The 22,613-nt window shown below is 49.3% G+C and overlaps 1 protein-coding gene across 2 annotated transcripts in view; it reads left to right on the top strand.

Moving 5' to 3' along the window:
• Positions 1-22,613, top strand: part of LOC146197142 (uncharacterized) — a 210,027-nt gene that overhangs the window by 62,071 nt on the left and 125,343 nt on the right. Inside the window, exon 1 of one of the 2 annotated variants that reach the window (XM_084598918.1) lies at positions 20,420-20,594. The exons of the other annotated variant lie outside the window; for it this stretch is intronic. Coding sequence (XP_084455044.1) covers positions 20,548-20,594 — 47 coding nt within the window. The 5' untranslated portion in view covers positions 20,420-20,547. Of the gene's footprint in view, positions 1-20,419; positions 20,595-22,613 lie in introns of those variants that run through there. 2 annotated transcript variants of the gene reach the window in all.

Raw genomic sequence — 22,613 nt, forward strand, 5'->3', positions numbered from 1 at the left:
TGACGATTTCGCTCGCACTTGTTCCTTTTCACGAAGCGTTGTTGTTAGCCCGGTGAAACTGCTTACGCGATGAGGTCGCCCCTTCCTTCGCAGCTTCTGCGTAGACGTCGTGGGAAACGCGAGGTGGCTCTACAGTGTGGTCACGTAGACTCGGTTTTGCCCGCTGAGGTCACTCCCGGGCCTCTCTGTTGACTCGGTAGATGCGGTTTGTCGGCCGAACGTTGGCGCCCGCTTTCGACAGTGGCGCCCATGAAGTGACCGCTTTTTATATCTTTCCGCCGGGTACGCCCATTCGGCGTCGTAGTTCTTTCGAGACACGCTGCCGGCTTGTGTATAGCAAGCTTTCTGCTCGGTTCCGGCCTCGCACGTCATTTCGTTTTAGAATTCGAAAACCGCGTTGTGTCGCCTATGCGTCACCGTTGCCTGCAGGGATTCAGGATCTTTTCTATATTTCTTGAGGAGATTTGTAGGCCAGATTTCCATGGGTTTCGCACTCTCACTAGCTCTACGCCTTCTCACTATCCTATCTCGGTTTGTGTAAGCGTATTATACTTACTTTGTAACTTACAAGCGTTTCCATTTTTCGGACGCGATGCTTTTTCAGTTTTCCAGCTCCAAGAATAAAAATATACCCCTCAGCACTGCCTTAAACTGCCTCCGCAGTTTGCGAACGAATGAGCTTGACTTTTCATAATCTATCAAATGGTGGGGACTTAATCTGGAGCGACTTCAGCGGCGCTCCAGTGCGGTCACATTCATCGCATCCGACGTGGAAGGGAAGCCGCCTCGTGGTAGGGTTTTGACACTGCAAGTAGAACATGAAGCAAATAGAGAGAACATGAGAACTACTCTCAATTGATTTCTTTTTAGTGCATAGCACTACTAGCCGCAATCACGCATTTCGCTGGTGTCTGTCCGAAGCCGCGATTCGCGGGTCAGATCTGAAGGGGGCGGAATTTATGCGCGTTTATTTATGACGGTCGCGCGGGCGGCCGCACTTCGAAAGTGGTATAGGAACACATGGGGCTGAAACGTGGAGGCTAACCAAGAGAGTTCTACTTAAGTTGAGGACAACCCAGAGGGCTATGGAACGAAAAATGTAGGGGTAACATTAAGAGATAGGAAGCGTGCAGAGTGGGTCAGAGAAATAACTCAAGTTACCGGCATTCTAGTGGAAATTAAGAAGAAGAAATGGACATGGGCAGGACATGTAGTGCGAAGAGAGGATAACCGATGGTCGCTGAGGGTAACAAACTGAATTCTAAGGGAAGAAGCGTAGCAGGGGGCGGCAGAAAGTTGGGTGGGCGGATGAGGTTAAGAAGTTCGCGGGGGTCAAGTGGATGCAGCTAGCACAGAACCGGGTTAAGTGGAGAAATATGGGAGAGGCCTTCGCCCTGCAGTGGGTATAGTCAGGCTGATGATGATGATAGGAACACATGGAAACGGGCGACGTCGTCGGTTCGGTCCGTTCCGACTCTCGGAAAAGTCGCGCTTCGGCCGTGCCGCGGAGGCAAACCATAGCAGTTAAAAAGCACAGCGTAAGCGCAGTGGTTGTGGGTTCGGCGTTAACTGCTCTGTCTCTCGGTTTGAGGGGAAAGGGCGCGGAGGCCATAAATCGCGTCGAAACACGGGCTGGGGAGAATGCGCGGCAGAGGGAGCTGCTGTCGGTGTCTTCTCGGGAAGACGCGGACATACGTCCCTTTGAAGCCGTGCCGCACGCGCGCAACAGACCGAGGGCAGCGATCGGAATGTTTGGGCCTTAGGTTTGTGTGTTGTTTGTTTTGGAAGCGCAACCTTCGGCGCTGTTTGTCTTTGTGACTGCTGGCCACCTCTTGCGTGAGCTGAGGGAAGATATTGGATAGAGTGTGTGGTAATGCATGAAAGGTATAACGGTGATAAGCGGTGCTACACACATACTTCGTATTTGATTTAACTATTCAAATCGGCCTTTTTTTTGTTTTTTTTTTTTTTGTCTCTCCTTGGCATCCCACTTTTTCCTGTTGCACTGTGCCGCTGCACTTTTTTGTGCGGTCGCGTGCTTACAGAATAGTTCTATAGGCGGGCCGTCAAACACTGCATATTGGCTGTTTTGTAAAGGTCTAAACCTGGCCAGAAGGCGTGCGCGCACTCGTGACAGAGGTAACGCCGCGGTAAAGCTAATAGAAGTATATGCATGTGTGTAGTCCGTTTGTGGAGCTATTTCAACTAGGTTCAGTCTGATCAAGCCGTAAGGTCTTAAACTCACTGCTGTCTTGGCCGAATTGCTAGAATTAAGTCTGCTGTAGGACAAAAGGGTTTCCGCAATCAAGGTATCCGCAGGTACCTTGCGGGCTTGTAGATTTTTACTGTTTGTTTTGAAAAAACACATTCCGTTACCTTTTGTGGCATTCTGTTAACCATTGTTAGCGCAGGACAAGCTTTAGTAGCAAATTTTTGATATTCGTCTTAAGGCAAGCTATTTCCGCCAATATGTTCATAAAAGCACAATATTCCGCAGGGATATTTACAAACGCATCCAGCTGGTTTTCTATGGCAGACTTAATTGCTCGATGTGAGATCAGGATAAATTTCAGAAGCCAATTTTGCTCCTCATGTGGAGGTATAAGACCATTTCTATCAATATGCTCATAAACACATATCTTACAGTATTGCGGAGTTATTTTAAAGAACGCAACTCATAGGGTTTCTATGACAGTTTTGACTGCTTAGTTCAAACGCAAGAATACGCATCGCAAGGTTAGCACGTCCGATGAAGATTCGCATAATAATATTTTACTATGACCCACAATTGGCACACAATTAAAATTTGTCTCGGAAGCTTGGACTTGTTTACTGTGACTCCTTGTAACCGTAGCAACCGTCCATTAAACGGGCCTTCGTGCTTATTTGCCAAATTTTCGAAGTTAAGATTGATAAGTTTTGTGCATAGCTTTTTTTTTTAATTTTCAGAATAATTTGGATACAATTTCCTGTGAAATAACAGAAGACAATACTATGATGCTTTTTTTTTTGTTTGTTTTTGCGTCGGAGATAGGGCTATGGTTTTGTAGTATGACTACGCTGTTAAAATATGGTGCTATGCAGCCTCATATTGTAACGCTGTGTACGAGAGACATGGTAGCGATATTCGCCGGTTCAGCTTGGGCTTCTTTCAGGCCCCAATCTCCTCTTCTTGTTTTTCTTGATTGAGCAGAAATACGAGGGACATCGATAATACTCTAGTACCCAAATTTCAGTCTCATATATGTCCGCATCACTTTCTTGAAGTGTCGCGAACCGAACGGGCCGTCGACTAACACTGTGGCCCACGTTCGGGGCACACATTCCCGTCCTAGGCAAAGCCTTTTGCTGGGAAACTTTCTTGACCGCCTCATATCCCTAACACAAAAATCCCCTTCGCCCTCCGGCATTAGACCATGCAATTTGTTGGAAACGTAGAACAGTGCCATCTGACGGAGCGGGCGACAAGAGGACGAAACTTGCACCCATCGTGCAATCTGTGCTTATCAGCCGAATGCTGCCATGGCGGCAATATGATCCCCGGCTATGTTTGGCCACAGCGTCATTTTATCATTAATGTTTGTTACATTGATAAGATTGCATACTGTGTGTCAATTCTACGTGCACATTGGCACTCGTTCCATGCAGAGGTGCTCAGTCGTTTTTTACCGAACTCGTCGTCGTCGAAAGCCTCACGTTAAGCAAGCTCGCCGGCGGCAGCAGGTCTGCTGCGGCGGCGGTCGTCCTTCCGAGAGCGGAGTTCCATTTTCCAGGCGGAGCCCCCAGACGAGGGCCCCCCGCGCCGAGAGCTTTGTGTCGGCCGCGAGACCCACTTCTCGGCCGAAGTCGTCGGCCCCGCCACTCGGGAGAGACCTACTAAGGAATCGACGACGGTGCGCCTGCACCAACAACCGGATTTTCCGCCCTGCAACGAGCACCTCGCGGGCCATATAAAGCGCAGGCTGCATGGTCCTCGCGGTAAAAGCCCAAGGGTGCCGTGGAAGTGACTCTGGGGCCCTCGCGCCCCAGAGTCACTTCATCGCGACCCAGAGTCGCGACCGGGCCCCGAGGTCTTTGTGGTGTGCTCTGAAGCCGCGGAACCTTGCTGCAACTGATGATGGTCATGCCTTAATTGGCATCTATTTTAGGGCACTGCGGTCTATTCAGTCAGAAGTTAAGAATGTTTGTTGATTGTCTAGATTCTTTGCAGACTTGGATGTCCTGTGTTAGTAGGGTCTCCGAGGCCTTCGGGATAAGGACTCCGTGCTCTTCGCGGCAGGGGGTCCGTCGTAAGGTCCACATGGTCTACATGTTCCATACAGCATGGATCTGCCCGGCCAATTCTTCTCTTCCCCCTCCTTCTGACAGCGGCCAAGTGGCATGTACATGCGCCGCTTTACACCGCGAGGATGTCCTGTCGGGCGAGCGACGTCTCCTTGGCAGGGCTGGCGCGTAGGCCAGTGGGACCCCTGATTAAGGGTCCCACGCACTCGTGTCTTTATTGCTAGCCAAAACCACCGTAATACAGCATCCGCGGCACTATGGCAGTGGGGCCAGGGCCTTCACTGCAATGACTCCATTGCATTTGTGTTAGACAGTGACCTCAATTTCGTATTGCATGCGCGCCCGCATTGATAAGATGCCATCCATCGCGAACCGGAAGCCGCAAAATTTCAAAAGTAACAATAGGAACATCAAGAAAAGCAGCAGAAAAAGGGAAGAACAAAAATATCTATAAAATACATAATTGTGAACCGAAACGTCAAATTCTTAGGCCCCACTCTCCCGTTCCGAAAAAAAATCGGAGCGTACTTCACTGGAAGGGTGCAGCGGTTAACAACGCAGCCACTTATCCTCAAAAGAAAATGAAAATGTGGACTGTAGGAGATGATAGGGAGGTCGAGTTATGCGGCGCGAGCTCGCTTTTGAAGACAGCTGACATCCGTCCGAAGTTCAGGCAGATTAAGGGGCCATTGACCCTTTCCATTTTAATAAAGGATGCCTACCGTCTGGCGATAAGGCCTTATAGTCGATCATAACCGGAAAAAGGGAGTCTGACGGTGAAGCTGACTCTGGAAGCGGACACGCGCTTTCGGGACAAAGGCTGGAATTTTTGAGCCGGTGGGCCGCATCACAGAGCTCCGCGGGTCACGTGCTTTTTGAGGCGACCCTAAGCTCATGTGTATTACCTAGGAAGCAAGAATCGCCGTGCAAAGGGATCGCAGCTACATATCGAGCAGCCTCGGTTACGGAGTTAGTAGTGGCATTAACTTTAGCGATCGCAAGGCTTGTGCTGAGAATTCCCCAGCAGATCAGTTTTAGGATCTATCTGGAGTGTCTTGCGGGACCACGATGTAGCTGTTCTCACGGCCACGTCGCTCGAAGGGGAACTGGATACGGATATGGGGGCAGCCCGTTTGCTGACGATCTTCGCCGTGACACCTTTCGAGAACGATCGAGCGTGTTCGCTTTTGCTGATCGTTGGCCCTGCGGCCACGTCACTAGAACGGCCATTAAACAAAGGGCCGGCGGTGTGTTCGTGTGCGCCGCGCACTCACCGACTGTCCGTTGCCCGCCCTTCGCCGTAATCTTGGCCGTCATTGCGCGCGTACACCTTTGAGAAAAGAGCCCGCAGGTCCAGATGTTGGTGCGCCGGAGCAGGCGCGCTGTAGGTATAAAGTTTTAGTGTTAATGGAGACACATTAGCGTGGACGCGTACCAGATTATCATATGCTGCGCGTTCCCATCCGGCCGCTGTATGAAGGAGGCTTACTGCGCACTTGGAACCCACTTCTGCATATCGATGTTAATGACGTACGTTCGCGTTCCTGGACTGCTTTCTGCAGAGGACCTTGTTTTGGGCTCGTTTTGTGTATTTTGCCCATAAGGCCGTACAGTTCACACATCCTGAAGAGGGCAGAGCCATAAGGCTCAGGAAAGGCTCGCGTCTGCAATCTTTGTGTTGCATTTTGTCCAAGATGTTTTAAAGGGTTGCTCACTAGCGCTTTTGTCCAAAGACCTCTCGCGCTGTGGCGAGAAATCGGCGAAGCATGCTATTCGCAGGTGGTCGTCCGAATAATTCATCCAACTCCAACATGGCAGCCGGGACTTTGTTTGTTTTCCTTGCGTTCCTCTTTGAGAGCCTACTGCGGGCCGTGCTGCGGTTACTATAGTATACGTATAGTTGGCGTGTTACTGGTGGCTGCGGTGGTGCCAGTGCTACACACAGGGTGTTGCGGGTGGTCCGTGGCGTGGAGCACGCCTGTGCAGAGGTCACCGCTTTCGCGCGTCCTGGCACGTAGTTCTTCCTCTGCGAAACGATGTCGTCGTCGTAGCAGCGAATCCCTCCTGGCGACCTTGTGCCAGTATTGAGAACCCCCCCTCCCTTCTTGAAAGACGACCTGAGCAGCGCAGTATACCTCGGTCATCCCATGCTATTCTGCACTAGGAACATTCCAAACAGTCGGATACTGCTCTCGTATGCCTGAATCTAGACGAACAAGCCTTAACGGTGTAGTATAGAGCGGACAGAATGTCTACTGAGCTTTTATATATATATCTGCGCTGGGCAGTTGCAGATATGCATTAGGCACCGTTGTTGGCCTCCGTGACGTCACGGGGTAGCCCATGTAGAGCATTAGATCGCTGGGTGGATGCTGTGTCCGCTTCATGGAATTTGTATCGTGATGCCCTGGCTAGCACGCAACGCGAGTCTCCCTGATGAGTGGTAGCAACGGTCCGTTTTTCAGGAGAGTGGTCGTCACGCGTCGTTAAAAATTCTGAAACGCAATAAATATAATTTCATAACACCATATAAAGACCTAGGTAGCTCTGTTCAGAGCATTAACAGCTTAGTGTTATTTCTCGACGAAAAATTAAAATTGAGAATTAGAGAAAACACTAGCGGAGTGTGATGACGAGAGGGGACGAAGTGTAGCGTGAAACGAGCGCCTTTAAAAAGCGCTCGCTCGCACGCCTTGCACAGAGCGGATGGGTAGGGGACCGTCCAATAAATTCTTTTTCTCTCCTATTTCTTCGCGGCACCGAAAGGCGAGCCGCGACAGAGTACAGCAAGCGGGCAGCGCGCGCCTAAGAGTAAAAACAGCACTTAGGCGCACCGGAAGGGAGAGTAACTACAGGAGGGAAGGGGTGGAGGAAAGGGGGGGGGGGGGGAAGTGGCATGCTCCCGGCAGTTCCTGATTCCGCGAAAGAAGTGGGCTCGGGGTTCCGACTCGGGGTTCAACAGCCGCTCTGCTGCGGTCTCTCAGCTCGGCACGGTCGAGATCGCGTTCCCGTCTCGCACTGCCTTCTTCTCTCACCGCTGTTTTAGTTCTTTATTTTTTTCGTTTTCTTTTTCTCGTCGGCTGCTTGTCGTTTGAACACGCGCTAGTTCGTTGATGACTGGCTTTTATACAGTTAAAAAGAGGAGGGAGAGGATTAGGGGGGTGCCATGTGTAAAGGAGCCGGGATGGGCTGAGAGTGAAGGGGGGCGAGCGGTTTCTGCCTAGCCAAGTATCGAAGAAAGGGGCGGTTCGGGTCTCTTCGCTGTCGTACTTTTGCTTTCTCTGTCTCTCTTTTACTTGTGTTAATTCGCGCGTGCGAGGCTTGGGCCATCGACCGATTCCGGAAATTCATCAGTGAGCCGTGGCTTCACTGCATTGCACGCGTGCTTTCCTCTATTTTCCTCTATCTCTCTTGGTCCCTTTAGGAAGGTTTTGGTGTTGGTGTTTTGTTATGGTTACAGAAAAGAAGAGGGGAGGGGGAATTAAAGAATTTCCCATCCCCAACATCGTGTAGCTTGTGTAGCGCCTTTCGTACGCAGTGTAGGCGGTACACTTACAAACGAAAGAATAAACTCGATCATATTATTAATTTCGGCTGAGGTATCGCAAACCCACTTCGCTCTCCACACTCTATGGGGCTATCCTTTTCTCATTAGCGCATGCATCATGTTAAGGATGGCGACAACGAGTCGGGCGCGGGGCTGTCGATTTTTCTAAACTTGGTTCCTTTCTTGAATGACCAAGGAAGCGAATCAGAGCCGAGACTGAGAGCTCGAAAAGCTACCGCACTTTTTGCTTCTGCGGATCAGACAGCGTATCTCACGGACTCCGCATGCCAGCTACTCTTGCTCGTGATTTTTTTTTTTTTTTTCCTTCGGTCTCTGTGTAAGGGCTCGTTCTTATTCCGTGCATGCCACTGCGCGAGCCTCTTCTCCTTGATGAGAAGCAGACGCAAAATGCAGCGTCGGTGGGTAGCCAGCGCGCGCGCGTACACATTTAGGACAGCGCCGTGGCATCGAGTGTCTGCGATGCTTTAAAGGCGAGCGTTTGTTTCGGCTCTCCCTTAGATTGTGCAGTGGCACAGACTCTCGGCCGTACCAGGACGGGCGCGGTATATATATGTTTTTTTCTTATCGCACGGGCAGCAATCAGTGTGCCTCTGTTTCTCTTCAAGATTTCCTGGCACGACCTTCGATCATATACTTTTTTCTTCCTTTCTTTCACTACATCCGTGTATATGACTATAGAGTTGAACTTGCGTAAGAGTGTTGTTTTGCTGCCCCTCCACATACATGCGAGGTCGATTCACTCACTGTGTTCGAAACTTGTGTTAATATGCCAGCAACGCATGTGACTCCTTGCCCGTCTTGCAGCGGTTCAGTCCTATAGCCCACTGTATACGCGTTCATTCGCTGGGCGCGAGCATATTACGTACTGGGGTGATTCGAGTTAGGCTGTTGAATTTTTGTAAATATATACTTCGAAACTTTTATTTTGTAGCTGGTAGATCGTGATTATTAATAGGGCCGATTCACTTCTTGGGGTTTTCCAGGCTATAAACTGCATCTTACTTTCTGCAAGAGCGTATACAACCACGGCTGCGTCCGACGCTCGGAATGACTCCCGAGGGCGTTCTCAGGACTGTATTGGGATGTATTGGGATCTTGTGGACAATAACCCTATGAGAGAATAAATAAAAAGGGGCGTTTTGAATATTTATTTCGCCTTGTTACTGTAATGGCCTTACGAACGTCGTACGCGATGCCGGCTGTTGTGAGAGGGGCGTACGGAATGCGTGTACACACGCTCCGGAGCACTTCCCTTCTCCCTCGCGGTCAGGATCGAGATTAGGTAGGGTAGCGATAAAAGTGGTACACAGATTACGTAACTGCCGTGGCTGTGCGAGTTGGCAGTGAAGAGCGAATTCGGAGTAGTGCCTAGGTTAGCCCACACCAGTGGCGATGAAGCGATCGAAATCATGGAGAGACTTCACTCATAGAGTCATATAGAAAATTATATTTCATTTCGGCCGAACGTTAAACTTTCATCCTGGTTTGACAGTGACGTATACTCGTGGATAAAAATGATATATAGTGCGTGTCTTAGCGCGCTCTGTTGTCACCAGCGGGAGTCTAACAAAGCCGATGCATGACGCGACCTGCAGCACATTGAAGCTGTCACATGAGCAGTGCTGAAGGGGCGAATCTGGCAGCGCTTTACCCAGTCGCGAGAGAGAGCGCCGTCACGTCGCTTTTTTAAACTTTGCGGGATTTCATTTGACGAATTCTAAATTAAGGCTGCTTAGACGGATCGGACGGTTTTCGCGGTTATCGACAGCTTTTCTACTCACATCTTTGCGTTCAAAGCCACGTTTAAGAAAGTCAGTTATTTAATTTCGACCGAATACTCAGGTAGCCGGAACGAAAAATATATCAGTGGCTACTTTGCATGACTCCTCACAAAATTAGAAGCCAACAGTGGGGCCGAGTTCGACTTTAAAAAGCCATGTATGTACGTATTTGCTTAATACAAAAAAAAAAAAATAAATTATAAGCGTAAAGTTGCTAGACTCATTGTGAGGTCAGAAATTGTTTCACGAAGCATATGAAAAATAATTAGACTAGGCAGAAAACAATGACCGCATTGAAAAATGCAGTTGCATACATATGCAGCGGATAAAGCAAGATTGCAGGTTGGATGATAAAAGAGATATAAAACACTTGTTCAATTTTAAAGCACCAACTACCAAGTATTTCTGAAGTTCATTCAGACGTCTTTTTTATTTTTTCTTGTACTTGGGCAATACTTCATTTACTTCGTAAAGGTACAGACAGGCTTACTATACATCAAGGTCACGTGGCGCCGTGTTTGGATCAGTGGACGTACAGTATCTGGCGCTGCGCTTGATGGGGGCTACTTAAGTATGCTTGAACTCGTAAATGTGTCCCTTCTCGTCTCATCCTCTTTTTTTAACTTTCGACCTTTCCACTCTCGTTGCTGCAGGGCTGCCTGGCTTCGTTTCTTGATCGATATCTTCTATTTGCCGAGGTCGTGATACCGTCAGCGATCGCGTGTAATTAGTCTCTGGACTGTGCTCTTTTTTTTTTTTTTTTTTTTTTTTTGCAGATAGATAATTATGTTTTGAAAGTTGGCCTCAGACCTAACCGCTGGCCAGTGAGTCATTATTCGCTTTCTATACGTCACATAAAACTCAAGACGACCATGAAACGTGTGCAGTGGAGACGGCGCGGTGTATGTGGAATTGCGATTGCTATGTTTTAGACGCAGTGGGTTAACTGTAGCCCGGTGCGCGAATATCTATTGGTGCAGAAAGGTGATGTGTACGTCAGCCTCGAAGTTATACACTAGCTCTGGTAAGCACGTTCGGTGGTGCTTGTTGTGTGCAACCGCTTGCCCGGTGCGCGAATATCTATTGGTGCAGAAAGGTGATGTGTACGTCAGCCTCGAAGTTATACACTAGCTCTGGTAAGCACGTTCGGTGGTGCTTGTTGTGTGCAACCGCTTGCTGTAAACCACGGCCACTGGATTGCACTAAGCGTGTGATCTCACTCTTCACGCACATCGTCACAGTCTGGTAAATTCGCCAGGGCATCAAGCATGAATTCCTTGTCGCAGTGTCCAATCTTTGCAGCCTTTTGACAGCCTTTTTGAGGTATATGCAAAGAAGGAAAGAGAGAAAGTGAAACATACGCACATATGCGCGCGAAATCAGAGTTTTCATTGCATAAGCTTCCAATTTCCATTTCATTTGGTAGAACCTTGGTTCGGGATGTTGGTATAACGGCAGCATCAGACGAAAACAGCGGACATTCAGACACAGGAAACACAAGATAGTGAGTCGCAGAGCTGGCGCGATAGCTAAGAAAAATTCTTAGGTGGGCGTATTGGTGCATATTCAGAAAGACACATGGGTTAATTAGGGTTTTTTGCAAATTAGGTAAGTTATTAAAAAAGCTGTGCAGCATATTGGGTCAGCCGCTCCTGAAAGTTTGTTCCTGCAAATATTTTTTTTTTCTCTGCACGTTTTGAATCCACAATATTCGGAAATTTTTTCAATTTCCTTGCTGCAATACCCAGTACGTAAGGTCCTAACCTTAGATTGTAGCGAGTTCTGTTTTGCCGCTAAGTAATCTTGACCTCTAAATATAGCTGAAGCTCTCGATCGGCTTTCGCCGACTGGCTGTTCAGTGACGTAGTGAAGAAAGTATCGGTTGGGTGGTCAGGACAGGCTGGTGCTCGAGGCTAGATCGAGATCAATCGCTCGGTGACTGTCTGCCAGGTCATTGGCCGGCAGCACTGTCGCCACCCCCCCCCCCCCTTTTTTTTTGTTTTCTTTTTCTTTTTTTTTAAACACCGACACAGTGTAATGTGATAAGACCGGGGCTAGGCGGCGGCAGAGAGTAGCGATGCGAGGGCCGTCGGCGGCAGTCAAGCTCGTAACCCTGCAGTACCACCACTAACTACCGCGCTTAGTGGCGTCTCTGTTTAGTGAGCGTGTCGTGCCGTACAGTGGTGGCGTGTCTGCTCAACGCTTTCCCGTCGGGCCCGGTGTTTTTTTCGCCGCTAGCGTATCCTGGCTCGGCTCTTCGTGTTATTGTTGCCATTGTCGCGCACGCGGCGACCCCGGGTGCAACGTCCGGGCGTGAACCCCCCCTCCTCTCTTGTTACCCGCTGCTTCTCCTTCCTCCCCCGCGTACACCTCCGTTCGTTGAGAACGGACGCGTATACTGGTAGTGGCTGCGCTGTTATGGGGCATGCGTTAATTGCTCGCATGGTGAACCCGACCACTTATGAAGTGCGCTGTTCGCTTTTAGACTGAAGAGCGGAGCATCCGCCACAGGAGGCGCGAGATTAGGTCTACAGGACCGCCGGATACCTACCGGTTTTCCTGTGGTATATATGCCTAGCGTTTCTGGGCATGATAAGCTTTTCAGAATCTCATCCGTAAGTTATCCGTACGCGTAAAATTATAACTTTTTAAACAGCTTACGTCTGCAGCGTCGGTTGCTCATGCTTTATCGTGGCTTGTTCCGGAATATATAGGTCTCCAATCTGCCAGGCGGCGTCCGGTTCTTTTTTCCTTTTGTTTCATGCCTAACAGCACGCACCAACGGGTGCAATGTCAGTGAAAACGGAAGCGGTGTATTTCACTTGGGTTTCATTTTCCTTCCTTCGATGTTTTATTTATTCATTTATTTTTAGATTCCGGCGCCTCGTGCTGTGACATATATCATCTCCGCGGTTGCCCCTTGGTTGTGTCGGCGGCGGGGTTATCGTCACCTCGAGGTGCTTGGAGGAAGAAAAGAGGAGGGTAGATGGAAGAGGCTGAGTAGTGGGGGCCGAGGCGAGATGGAGATGTGGAAAGGCGAGGATGGTGTCGGGAAGTTAAGAGCTTTTTTTCCTTTTTTCTTTTTTTGCCAGATCGCGTGTAAGCCGGAGGTTATTCTCCCCTTCTCGGTGGCGACCGGACTGCTTTCTTTGGCAGTCGGTGGTACGCCGCCGCGGCGCGATCGAGGGCTTTGGCAGCGATGGCGTTGGCCGTCTGAGCCAGAGGCCTGGCCAGATTGTGAGAAGGGCATATCGGGTCGTCGTCTACTAGACGCACCTCGTGTTTCATTCGCTGCTTTCGATCATCCCGAGCCGCGTTGATCACAGCTATGTGTTTACTCTTGGGCTGGAGTGCTCTTCCTGAACGTGTAAGCAAGTAAGACGCGGATGCAGGGAAACGGCAAACGCCACCAAATGGGTGATGGGCGTCGGCCACTGGCGTCTTGAAACCGTCGTTAATCAATTCCCTCACGCCTGCCGGCATGACGCTGGCAGTTATGCAAGAGGATTAAACTTCATTTACCTTGACGTCATGACAGCCAGTCGACGCGCCATCGTGTAGGGAAGAGGGGCTCATTCATTTCCATTTTCGTTTCATCCTTGGGTTGAACAGGGCTGTCAGGGTATATTTGGTTTTGCACCGTTCTTTTAAGGAGCAGCTGCATCACTTTTCGAGAATTTTGCGATATTCAAGGTTTCAAATCTACATAGGCATGCATGCAAAGTGTTTTTGCGCTAGCATTCAAACTGATGGCGTAATCGACGATTACACATCAAGCTTCTCCTCACAGCAATAAAGTTCTGCGGAGAAGTTCAGTGATGACGTCACGGACGGTACCATTACTGATGTTCGTTGCCTGTTCTGCTGCACATTTTCTGACGGTGCTAATCAACATTTCTAGATCTCTGTTTTCGGCAGCCTTCTTTTCATTTCTTCAAACCAAGTGTGTCTATGCAGAAAACGTACCGGTATTGTCAATGACGTCATCATGCGTCGCTGTGCAGTGCGGTGAAGCCTGATAGCCGCGGCGATTTTAATCTCTAATTGCGCCATTGTTTCAAATGCCAGCGCCAAGATATTTCGCATGCTTTAATTACAAGTTATAATCATTCAACCGTTCGAAACTCATCGAAATCTAAAACCGGTGCACCTTTCCTTTAAGCAGCACGTAATACAAAAGGACGGAACAGAGAGTTAAAAAAAAAGGGTCCATGAGTTGTATCCAACTGTGCAGTCCAGTGGAGTCATAGGCAACCGAACAAGGGTTGAGTGGGAGCCTCTGCTAGCCAGTGTTTCGACAAGTGGACTTTTCTTCGGCTGGCGAAACGGAGACAAGTCCACTTGTAGAAGCGTTGGCTCCTGAGGTACCTCTTCAACCCTTGTTCGATTTCCTTTGACTTGCGTGCCCATCATCTTCACCCCATTCTATCCACCTGCGTACAAGTTCATTTAGGAGACGTCGATGTTTGGGGAAGGGTTGCCTCCCGGCCCTCGTTCGCAAAATACATCGCAGAGAAACAGCACTTGTTCATTGATCCTTGCAGTTACCAGCTCTGCTATACACGAACGCGGCCATGGCCAGGCCAGTGCGCATGGCGGGTGACCGGCGCCTATCGTTCGTGCAACCTTCACATTGCCCCGACACGTGGTGTTCTGGCATTTTGCATGACATCTGCATGCTTGTTGTAAAAAGTAACACGATTCACGCATGGCGTCAGAAACCGCAGAAGCGTTGAATGAGCGCGAAACGGCGTGTATATATAGGCAACGGTCGCGCACATGCGAGTGCTGTCTTGCATTTTATTTTGTGCGTGTGAGCGTGCGCGCGCGCGTGCACGCACGCACGCGCTTTTTTTGCACGCTCGTTTTGTTTCCGTTCTGGTCGCACAAGTTTCGCAATCACTGTTAAACACACACACGCACGCACACACACACACACACACACACACACACACACACACACACGCACGCACGCACGCACGCACACACACACACACACACACACACACACACACACACACACGCACACACACACACACACACACACACACACACACACACACACACACACACACACACACACACACACACACACACACACACACACACACACACACACACACACACACACACATTTTATTTCATTTTTATTTTTTGTCGTGGCTCTGGTTCGTCGCGGTTGGCAGCAGGAATTTTGTGGAATGTATATGAGTGGCCTTTATTATTTTTTCGTTTGTGCAAATCGGTTCCGCATTGGCACTGTGATGCGTATAGGGCAGAGATAGGGGTGAAGGGGTTTTATATTGGCGTTTTAAGGAGACGGTGGCCAATTCGACACAAGACTGGCCAAATTCTGTTCTGCTGAGGGATTGTGTTTCCGGAGGTATTCACCGAGATCAGGTCGCACCACAGATCTGCATGTTTGTGCAATCCATCGACAGGCAGACATGTTTTTTTATATTTTTATTTATTTATTTTTTTTTAAATGCGAAAGCATAGCTTCGCTATGTTCGCAGATTTCTGTCCGCAGACCGCGTCCACAGAAGTGATAGAGGTTAATGAGTGGTGTCAACCGTTAGAGGGTGACGTAATGTTGTGTCAGAAAATGTAATTAGTCCAGAAAGGTAATTAGGTAATTAATTAGAGGCAAAACACGCAAAATCGTGTCCGCAGCAGTTGTGAGTAATTGAGAAGTGGTAGAGGTGAGTGAGGGGTGCCAATCGATGGAGGTTGACGTATTGTTATGTCCGAAAAAGTAATTAGGCCAATAAGTTAATTCGGTAATTAATTAGAGGTAAAAAATGTAAAAGGGAAGGAGAAAATGGTCTCATTAGCCGATGGCTTGGCGCCACATTTGAATGTTCCAAACCCTAAAGTAGTTAAGGCAGTCAATTCGGGTAACGTCAATGATGCGGCGTCACGCAACCGAAAGTAGAGCCAAAAAAAGTGCATAGGAAAGGATTGGCGCCCAATTTGAAAGTACCAAAGACTAAAATGGGTATACAAGAAGTGAATTAAACAACTAGAAGCAACCAGAAGCAACCAACAGCAGTATCCATGCTTTCGCATTACTCCAGTGCAGGGGCTGCAGTGCTCTTTAATTATTATTTTTATCCGGTCGAGAATTGCGCAGCACAGAGATTCGACCCACGGTCCTTTTGCCGCAAGGCGGACGTTCTACACGCGCCACCGCTGCCAACATTCTAGTGGAAGTCAAGAAGAAAAAAATGGGCAGGACATGTAACGCGAAGTGAGGATAGCCAATGGTTGCTAAGGGTAACAATTCGGATTCCGAGGGAAGGAAAGCGTAGCAGGGGGCGGGAGAAAATTATCTGGGTGGATGAGGTTGAGAAGTTTGCAGGGGCCAAGTGGGTGCAGCTAACACGGAGTCAGGTCAATTGGAAGACTACGGGAGAGGCCTTTGCCCTTCAGTGGGTACGTCCGGTTGAGGGTGATGATGAAGAGGTGAAGGGGCAAGTGATGGAAGCCATGGAAACTGCAACGCGGTCTCTTTCGGTAGTAATGTTTTGATCCTTCACCCCTTTGCTGTTTTGGCAGGTGTCTCTGCGTTCTTTTGTAGTTACCTATTATTCAAGCTTTCGAACGTACTGCTGCAGGGTGGGAGAGCGTGTTGTGCCTATGCCACTTCGCACAGAAGCAATAGTTTGCACGTTGGGAATTGAAGGAATTGCCTTGAGTTCCTCATCCTCCCTGTTTTAGCTTAACATCATATGATTGCTCGTTGACGGCATAGACAGCTCCTTTTTTTTCTCTCTCTTTTGACGCTCGACTTATAATAAACGAGGAAAACTGAATAGAAGACAGGCTGAGGCGTGCATCGCTTCTCAAGAAACGGCCGCTGCCGACGAGCGCGCGGCGATCTTTTTTTTTTTTTTTTTTTTTTTTTTCACATCGCGCAGGTGCGATGTAAATAGCAGCTCGATCGCTGGGAATAAAAAAAAAAAAAAAAGAAAGCGAAAAAGAAACGGTCGCGACTCGGCCGGTTTTGGGTGAAAAGTCTATGGTTGCGCAGTCACTCCAGGGCTGCAGGAAAAAGCATAGCAAATAAGACTCCCCCTCCCTCCTGAACGAGGAAGGATCCAGGCTCCCTTCAAAGGCGTACAACGGTGAATACTCGAATGGACGCGCTTATCTCCAGTTTAGTCTTTTCCTTTTCGCTGTCTTTTTTATTATTATTATTTTTTTTTTGCTCATTACTGGCGCGAACTTGCGTCACCCTATCGAAGGGACTGTCCCGTACACTCCACAACAGCGAACTGCTGATTTCCCCCGCCCCTCTATTTGCGCCGACAACCTGCGCACATGGGAGGTTGTTCGTGACACCTGCGCCGGATTGATTTATGACGGGGGCGTTTAGCCAAGCATCGCCGCTTGACTTTTACCCGTTCTTCTTATGTTCACGTCACGGGCGCGCGTCCAGTTTTTGCGCCTCACCGATCGATGCGCAGCACGAAGAGGAGGGGGAATCTGTTTTAAAGACTGCTGGACTACTGCTCAAATTCTGTCCGCAGTGCGAATCAGAAATCGTCGTCGGCACGAATTCCACGCCGTCAGTATATACCGTGGGATCTCCCTTGTGGAAGATTTACGGTCATATTAACATGACGGAGGAATTCGCCTCGCTTATCTCGAACGCTGCTGCCCTATTTCGTCCACACCCAGAAACGTAAGGAGATAAAAGCCACAGAATTGGAGAAACACGATGCGAAGCAAAACGTAAAAAGCTTGGAGCGAAGAAAGTGTATAACTGAGGGACACCGGGAACTCTGGTTAAAAGCAAAAAAAAAAAAAAAAAAAGAAAGAAGTCAACAACGCTCCTTGAATCGTGCTGCCAAATCTAAAATGACGACCGAACCCCACTGAAGCGCGCGCACCCAACCCGGCTGCTTTTTCTTTTTCGAATTCTTTTTCGAAACGCGATAGGCGCGCCTGACGTAATCGAGTATGCAGCGAGCCAGGTTTGATTTGCGTCCTTGCGTCGCAGCCTTATGCCTGTCTCTTTTCCGAGATCATATCGTACCCCGCCATCACGCGACAAGTTTGAGCGTCTGTGAGCATGCGCGAGTGGAAAAGGAAAGCAGCGAGCGAATACTGCATGCGTGGCTGCGCGAAGCCAAGTGAGCCATGCCTGTGGCTTAACTAACCAACCAGCCTAGCCAACCAACCGACTGGGTGCTCGGTCGGTCGGTCGGTCGCCCGTCGGCAAATAACGGCCGGGGGACGGAAACCGGCTGACGCACGCGAGCACGAAACAACGAACAAAATACGCGCGTACCAAGGCAGCAAGTGAGGGAGAGACGGAAAGAAAGAGGATCATCGACAGGAGAGGAATGAGAAAAGAAAGACAAGATGACGTAAAGAAGGAACGAAAGAAAGACAGAAAGAACGAACGAAAACGGATGCGTGGTGCCGGAGCCGCCAAGCCCCGGCTCGTCGTAGAGGAGAGGTAGAGAAGAGAGAGAGCAGCCTTCCACGCTTCTCAGGCGCGTCGCCGGAGCTTGGGCGAGGTCGACGACCCCGACGAAAGGGTGGTGGTGGTGGTAGTGGTGTCGCTTCTGGCGGTAGTGGGAATGGGAGAAGAAGAGGAGAGTCGCGCGTGTTTGTCGGCGATAAAGTGAGGAAGGGCGGGAGAGAGAAAAGTAGAGACGCAACACATCCCTTCCTCGCTCACCCCTCCACCCCTTTCCCCCCTCCGAACCCACTGCGTTGCTGTGGCTGTCTTGTGTCTCTTCTTCCACAGTATTCCTCCTTTCACTCTCTGTTTGAATTTTTGTGTTGCTTCCTCGACTTTTTCAACCCCTCACCCACCTCAGTCTCTATCTGGTTACAGTGTTCGCAGCCACGTGACAGTTCCTTGGTGGTTGTCTTTTTCTGCTTGGTTTTGGTTACTCGTGCTTTCGTATCTGTGGCATTAAGCATAAACATTTCCCGCAGAACCCCCTCTGGCCGAGTTCAAAGCAAGCATTAGTCTGTCAGGCTAGTTTTGCCTCGGAGCCGCGTTTTCTTTCCTTAATCTGTTTATTTTTCCTCGGATAAACAGTCTCGACGTTATATGGTATAATTGTACACAGTCTCGACTTTTCAGACTTGACGTAGAGCAGGATGAACGTTCATTGGCGTCGTTATTTTTCCCTTCACTGTTATGGGTGCCTCGGCGGATTGACTGCCTAGATGGTTTTGCCTTGCTTTTTAACGTTAATCATTGTTACCGGACGCGTAATTACGCATAGGTCACACGCAGTTCGTTCTCGCGCGAATAATGGCGGTGGCATCGTTTCGCACTCACAAATGACGTCCCGTGCGCCATTATACCGAGGTGAAATTTTTGCTTGACGACTGTCAGCGTGCTTTAAAGCGCACAAACTTTAGCGAGTGGTGCTGAAAGGCTTCCGGTTCTTTTTATCGCTGCTTGTGCATGTTTTAATCACGCTGTTGTCGTTAGCCGGTTTGACAGTACTGTGGCGGGGGACTTTAGTGCTTTCGCCACGCGTAACTCTCCGGCCTGTATTTGTGCTGACCTCTGGGAATTTCTACTGAAGCGGCAATTTGAGCATACTTTCTTTAATTGTGCTGTCGTAGCTGCCTCTTAAAGTGAGTTGAACATCGCTTCTGAAACAACGAGCTTAAAGTTCGCAGCCTAGAACTATGCATAGTTACTCGCCAGGGTAGATTTCTCAGGACATTTCTTCGGTGCTAGTAGTGATGAAGGAAAAGAGACGACACAGGAAGCGACAGTCAACCCGCAGCGGACCAGAAGGAAAAGCAGGGAATGATGTGCGAGGCAAGGGGAAAGGGCAGAAGTGGACCCACAAATCTGCCCTTCCCTCTGCCGTCTTCTGCGTGACGAGACAAGTCGGAGGTTAGCGTACGTGTGATGTCGCGACATACTCCGCTGCACTGCTACTGCACTGGAAACCACAGCAGCGGAACCTCGTTTTGGAGTCTGGAGGCAGTGGCGCGAGCAGATGGGAACCGTAGGCCGCCCGCCAGTAATTGTTGGGCACAGGTGCGTCAGCTTGCTTGCCTGTCTGCCTTGCTGCTACCTTTGCCCCCTCCCATCGCCGCCGCCGGGGGCAAAAAAATATGCAGTCAGCGAAGCGAGCGTTTGCCCTTCCACGCACGCGGGCTTCCACTTCCGCCGGCGGCAGCGACAGGTGCTGCCCCCTGGCGCCTGGAAACGGAGGACGCACGGCGGGACGGGGCTACCCTTGCCGCGTGCTTTCCTGGGCAGATTTCGCACTTTTCGGTACGAGCTCATGGTAGGGTAAGTCAGGATTTGCCCCGCGTTTTGTGCAATCAAAGCGAACAATACAAGCGAAGAGGCACTGACATTGTTCGTCTCTTCTTCGCGCGGTCATCTCCAGGATGTATGTTTTTGGTCTGAAAAAATAAAGAAAACTGAATTGAATTGAATCTCACAAAACTCATACGCATCAACTAGTCATGTATCGCACTGTGTAAAATTTCAAGTTTTGATGAGGCGGTCGTTTGCAAGGTTTACTGTCGGTCGGGTGCTACCTCACTTTGGCCACTTTCTGGCAACGATCTCGCTAAAGGAGCACTTGCGCCACAAGGTGGCGTGATAAGACTGGACTCCCGAACGCATTGATGCATTTCAGTGGCCCGAGGGCACGAAAAATAAGCTTTTTTTTTTTTCTTTAGGAAGCATGCGTAGCAGAGCGAAGGGAAGGGTGTGTGCGAGGGGGGGGGGGGGGGGTGCAAAGTTTCGGAAGAGATAGGAAACTTGCTTATGATAAGGTGGCAACGGCAGTCACGGGACACGACTAATTGAAGAGACGTGGTAGTACACACCTTCACCCTGCAGTGGACGTAGGTCAGGCTCACGTAGAAGAATATGATCATTTTCTCCGAAAAGAAAAGAAAGAAGAAATAATGAACTTACGTCAGCGAACGCAAAGTGCTCCCCAGCTGGTCTCCAAGTAAGTCCGTCCTATATTCCGGCCGCAAGTTTCCGAGCAAATTCCTAGCAAATTTCCTCATATTATTTCCTCAAGATAGTTTCTGAGCCCTCTTCTACATTGACATATATATCTGGTCTGATATATCAAGCAATGAAAAGACTCTGAGACGCTGGAGTTTGCTATTCGCGCACCGGGCCAGTCTTTCTTTTATTTATTTTTTTTTTGTAGGCCTTATCGGCATCGTCACCTTGCTGCGTTTTGTAATTCTGCAAGAAACGCTTGAGCACAGTGCGCAAGCGGCTGAGCTGTCTTGGTCGAAGCGTCGCATTTTCCGCATACCAACTTTTCAAGTGGGGAGGGACGCTTTCGAAGCTGCGGCCAGGTGCGAAATACTCTTCTTCTTGTCCGTTTTCTTTTTGTGCACATCTCCCTAACGCATCGGCTTCGATTTGTCTTTTCTTTACTTTTGCTGAGTCCTCCGGTCGTGCGTTTGCGACACTAATTTAGTATACTTGCTCCACTGTGACGCAATGCCTGCTGTCGCCGGCAAGGCTTAGCCAACTGAGGCGTGAACGGCCGACAAGTTATCGTGCTCGTCGAACGACGAGGCCCGTGTTTGTCCCCCTGCTTTTCTGAAGGGGTTTGTTGGTACGCTCCTGCGAGCGTCGAGGATTGATAGATGGTGGGCCCTCTTCTACGCTGTCCAGCCGGTTGTTCTGACGGCGGTCTGTTACGGCGATCGGGAGGCGCTCGAGAGGAAGTTGAACGCTCCCGATTCTGCACGTGTCGCGCTGCTTGGTCTTTATCGGGGTGTCCTTAGCTGTTTTGCATCCTCTGCGTCGGTCGTATACCTTTTTGCTCTGGTCTGTTTTGATCGTATTTTGTTTCTTCCGCGGTGGAGAGTTTCTACAAGTGCAGAAAAATATGTGTATCGAAAAATATCCGTTACTGCACGCCGAAGGCGCGAAGTGGAGACAAAGGCGGTATCGAGTCCTCATAGGTTAAGCCTTACCGCGAGTTTCCTGTGTGCTTTGTGCTCTTTGTGGAGATGGAAATTTTCTTTGGTCGTCGTTTGGTACAGCTGGGCAAGGCGCACTCCGATCGAGTCGTCCGCACGAAACCTTCTCAGCGGCTACATGAGTGAAATTGCCGTTCGGTGTCCGGATCACCGATAATGACGTTCACTCAAAATTGTTTCTTAGGCGTCGCAGTAATAACCACACTGCACTGTCATGAGCAACACAACAGGTTGGCGTTGAAACATTTTTGGCGTTCAATGAACGCTGCAGTAAATTCCGAAAAGCCTGGAAAACATCAAAATGAATTAGAAAAAAAAAAAAGAAACAATCTCGCGCGAAAAGGAAAACAAATTATCGTGCCTGAAAGTTTTTTTTTTTTTTTTCCTTTCAATAAGTTGGAGGTGCAGGCATGCGCACGAGGGCATAGCTGCGCCTTTTGGCAAGAAAGTATATTATATATTGGCAAAAAGCTTACGAGATGTCGCGTTTCACTGTAATCGCGTTCAGGTGAGCTAACATCAGCGCCTTCACTAAGTTCTTTGTTCGAAAGTGAAGCTGACGAACGTGCTTCGGGATCACGCTTTTCATAATATACTTTGCGGTATCTCCTTAACGAACTTTTCGAGTGCTTCGTTCTACACCATACCGAGTGTTAAGTCTGTTTTATTATTTTGCGAATGCCGTAGGCGTGTCTTGCGCTCTGTAGCGCTTCGTTTTTTACACCGAAATTTTCAATGGCTTCCTGCCGATGCTTTTGGGATGGGCGGATCTCAATTGAAGCGATCTTCCTATCTGTACACCAGGGAAGCAAGAATTCGCATTAACGCGTTAACTACACTCTCAGCGAAGGTAAGCCAAGTATTATTGCTGCTACGCAGTGTGTACGGGCGACTCCTTGAGCAGAAAGCTTAATTTACTGGCCTCAAGTGGTGCGGTAATACGACTTGATACGTTCGTCCTGTCGCGGAAGTCTTTGCGGGAAAGCCTACCAAAGTTCCTACACAGACAAGTGAAGGCA

The sequence above is a fragment of the Amblyomma maculatum genome, chromosome 3 (genome assembly GCF_055883805.1).
Source record: "Amblyomma maculatum isolate TAMU_Amacu chromosome 3, ASM5588380v1, whole genome shotgun sequence".
Lineage (NCBI taxonomy): Eukaryota > Metazoa > Arthropoda > Arachnida > Ixodida > Ixodidae > Amblyomma > Amblyomma maculatum.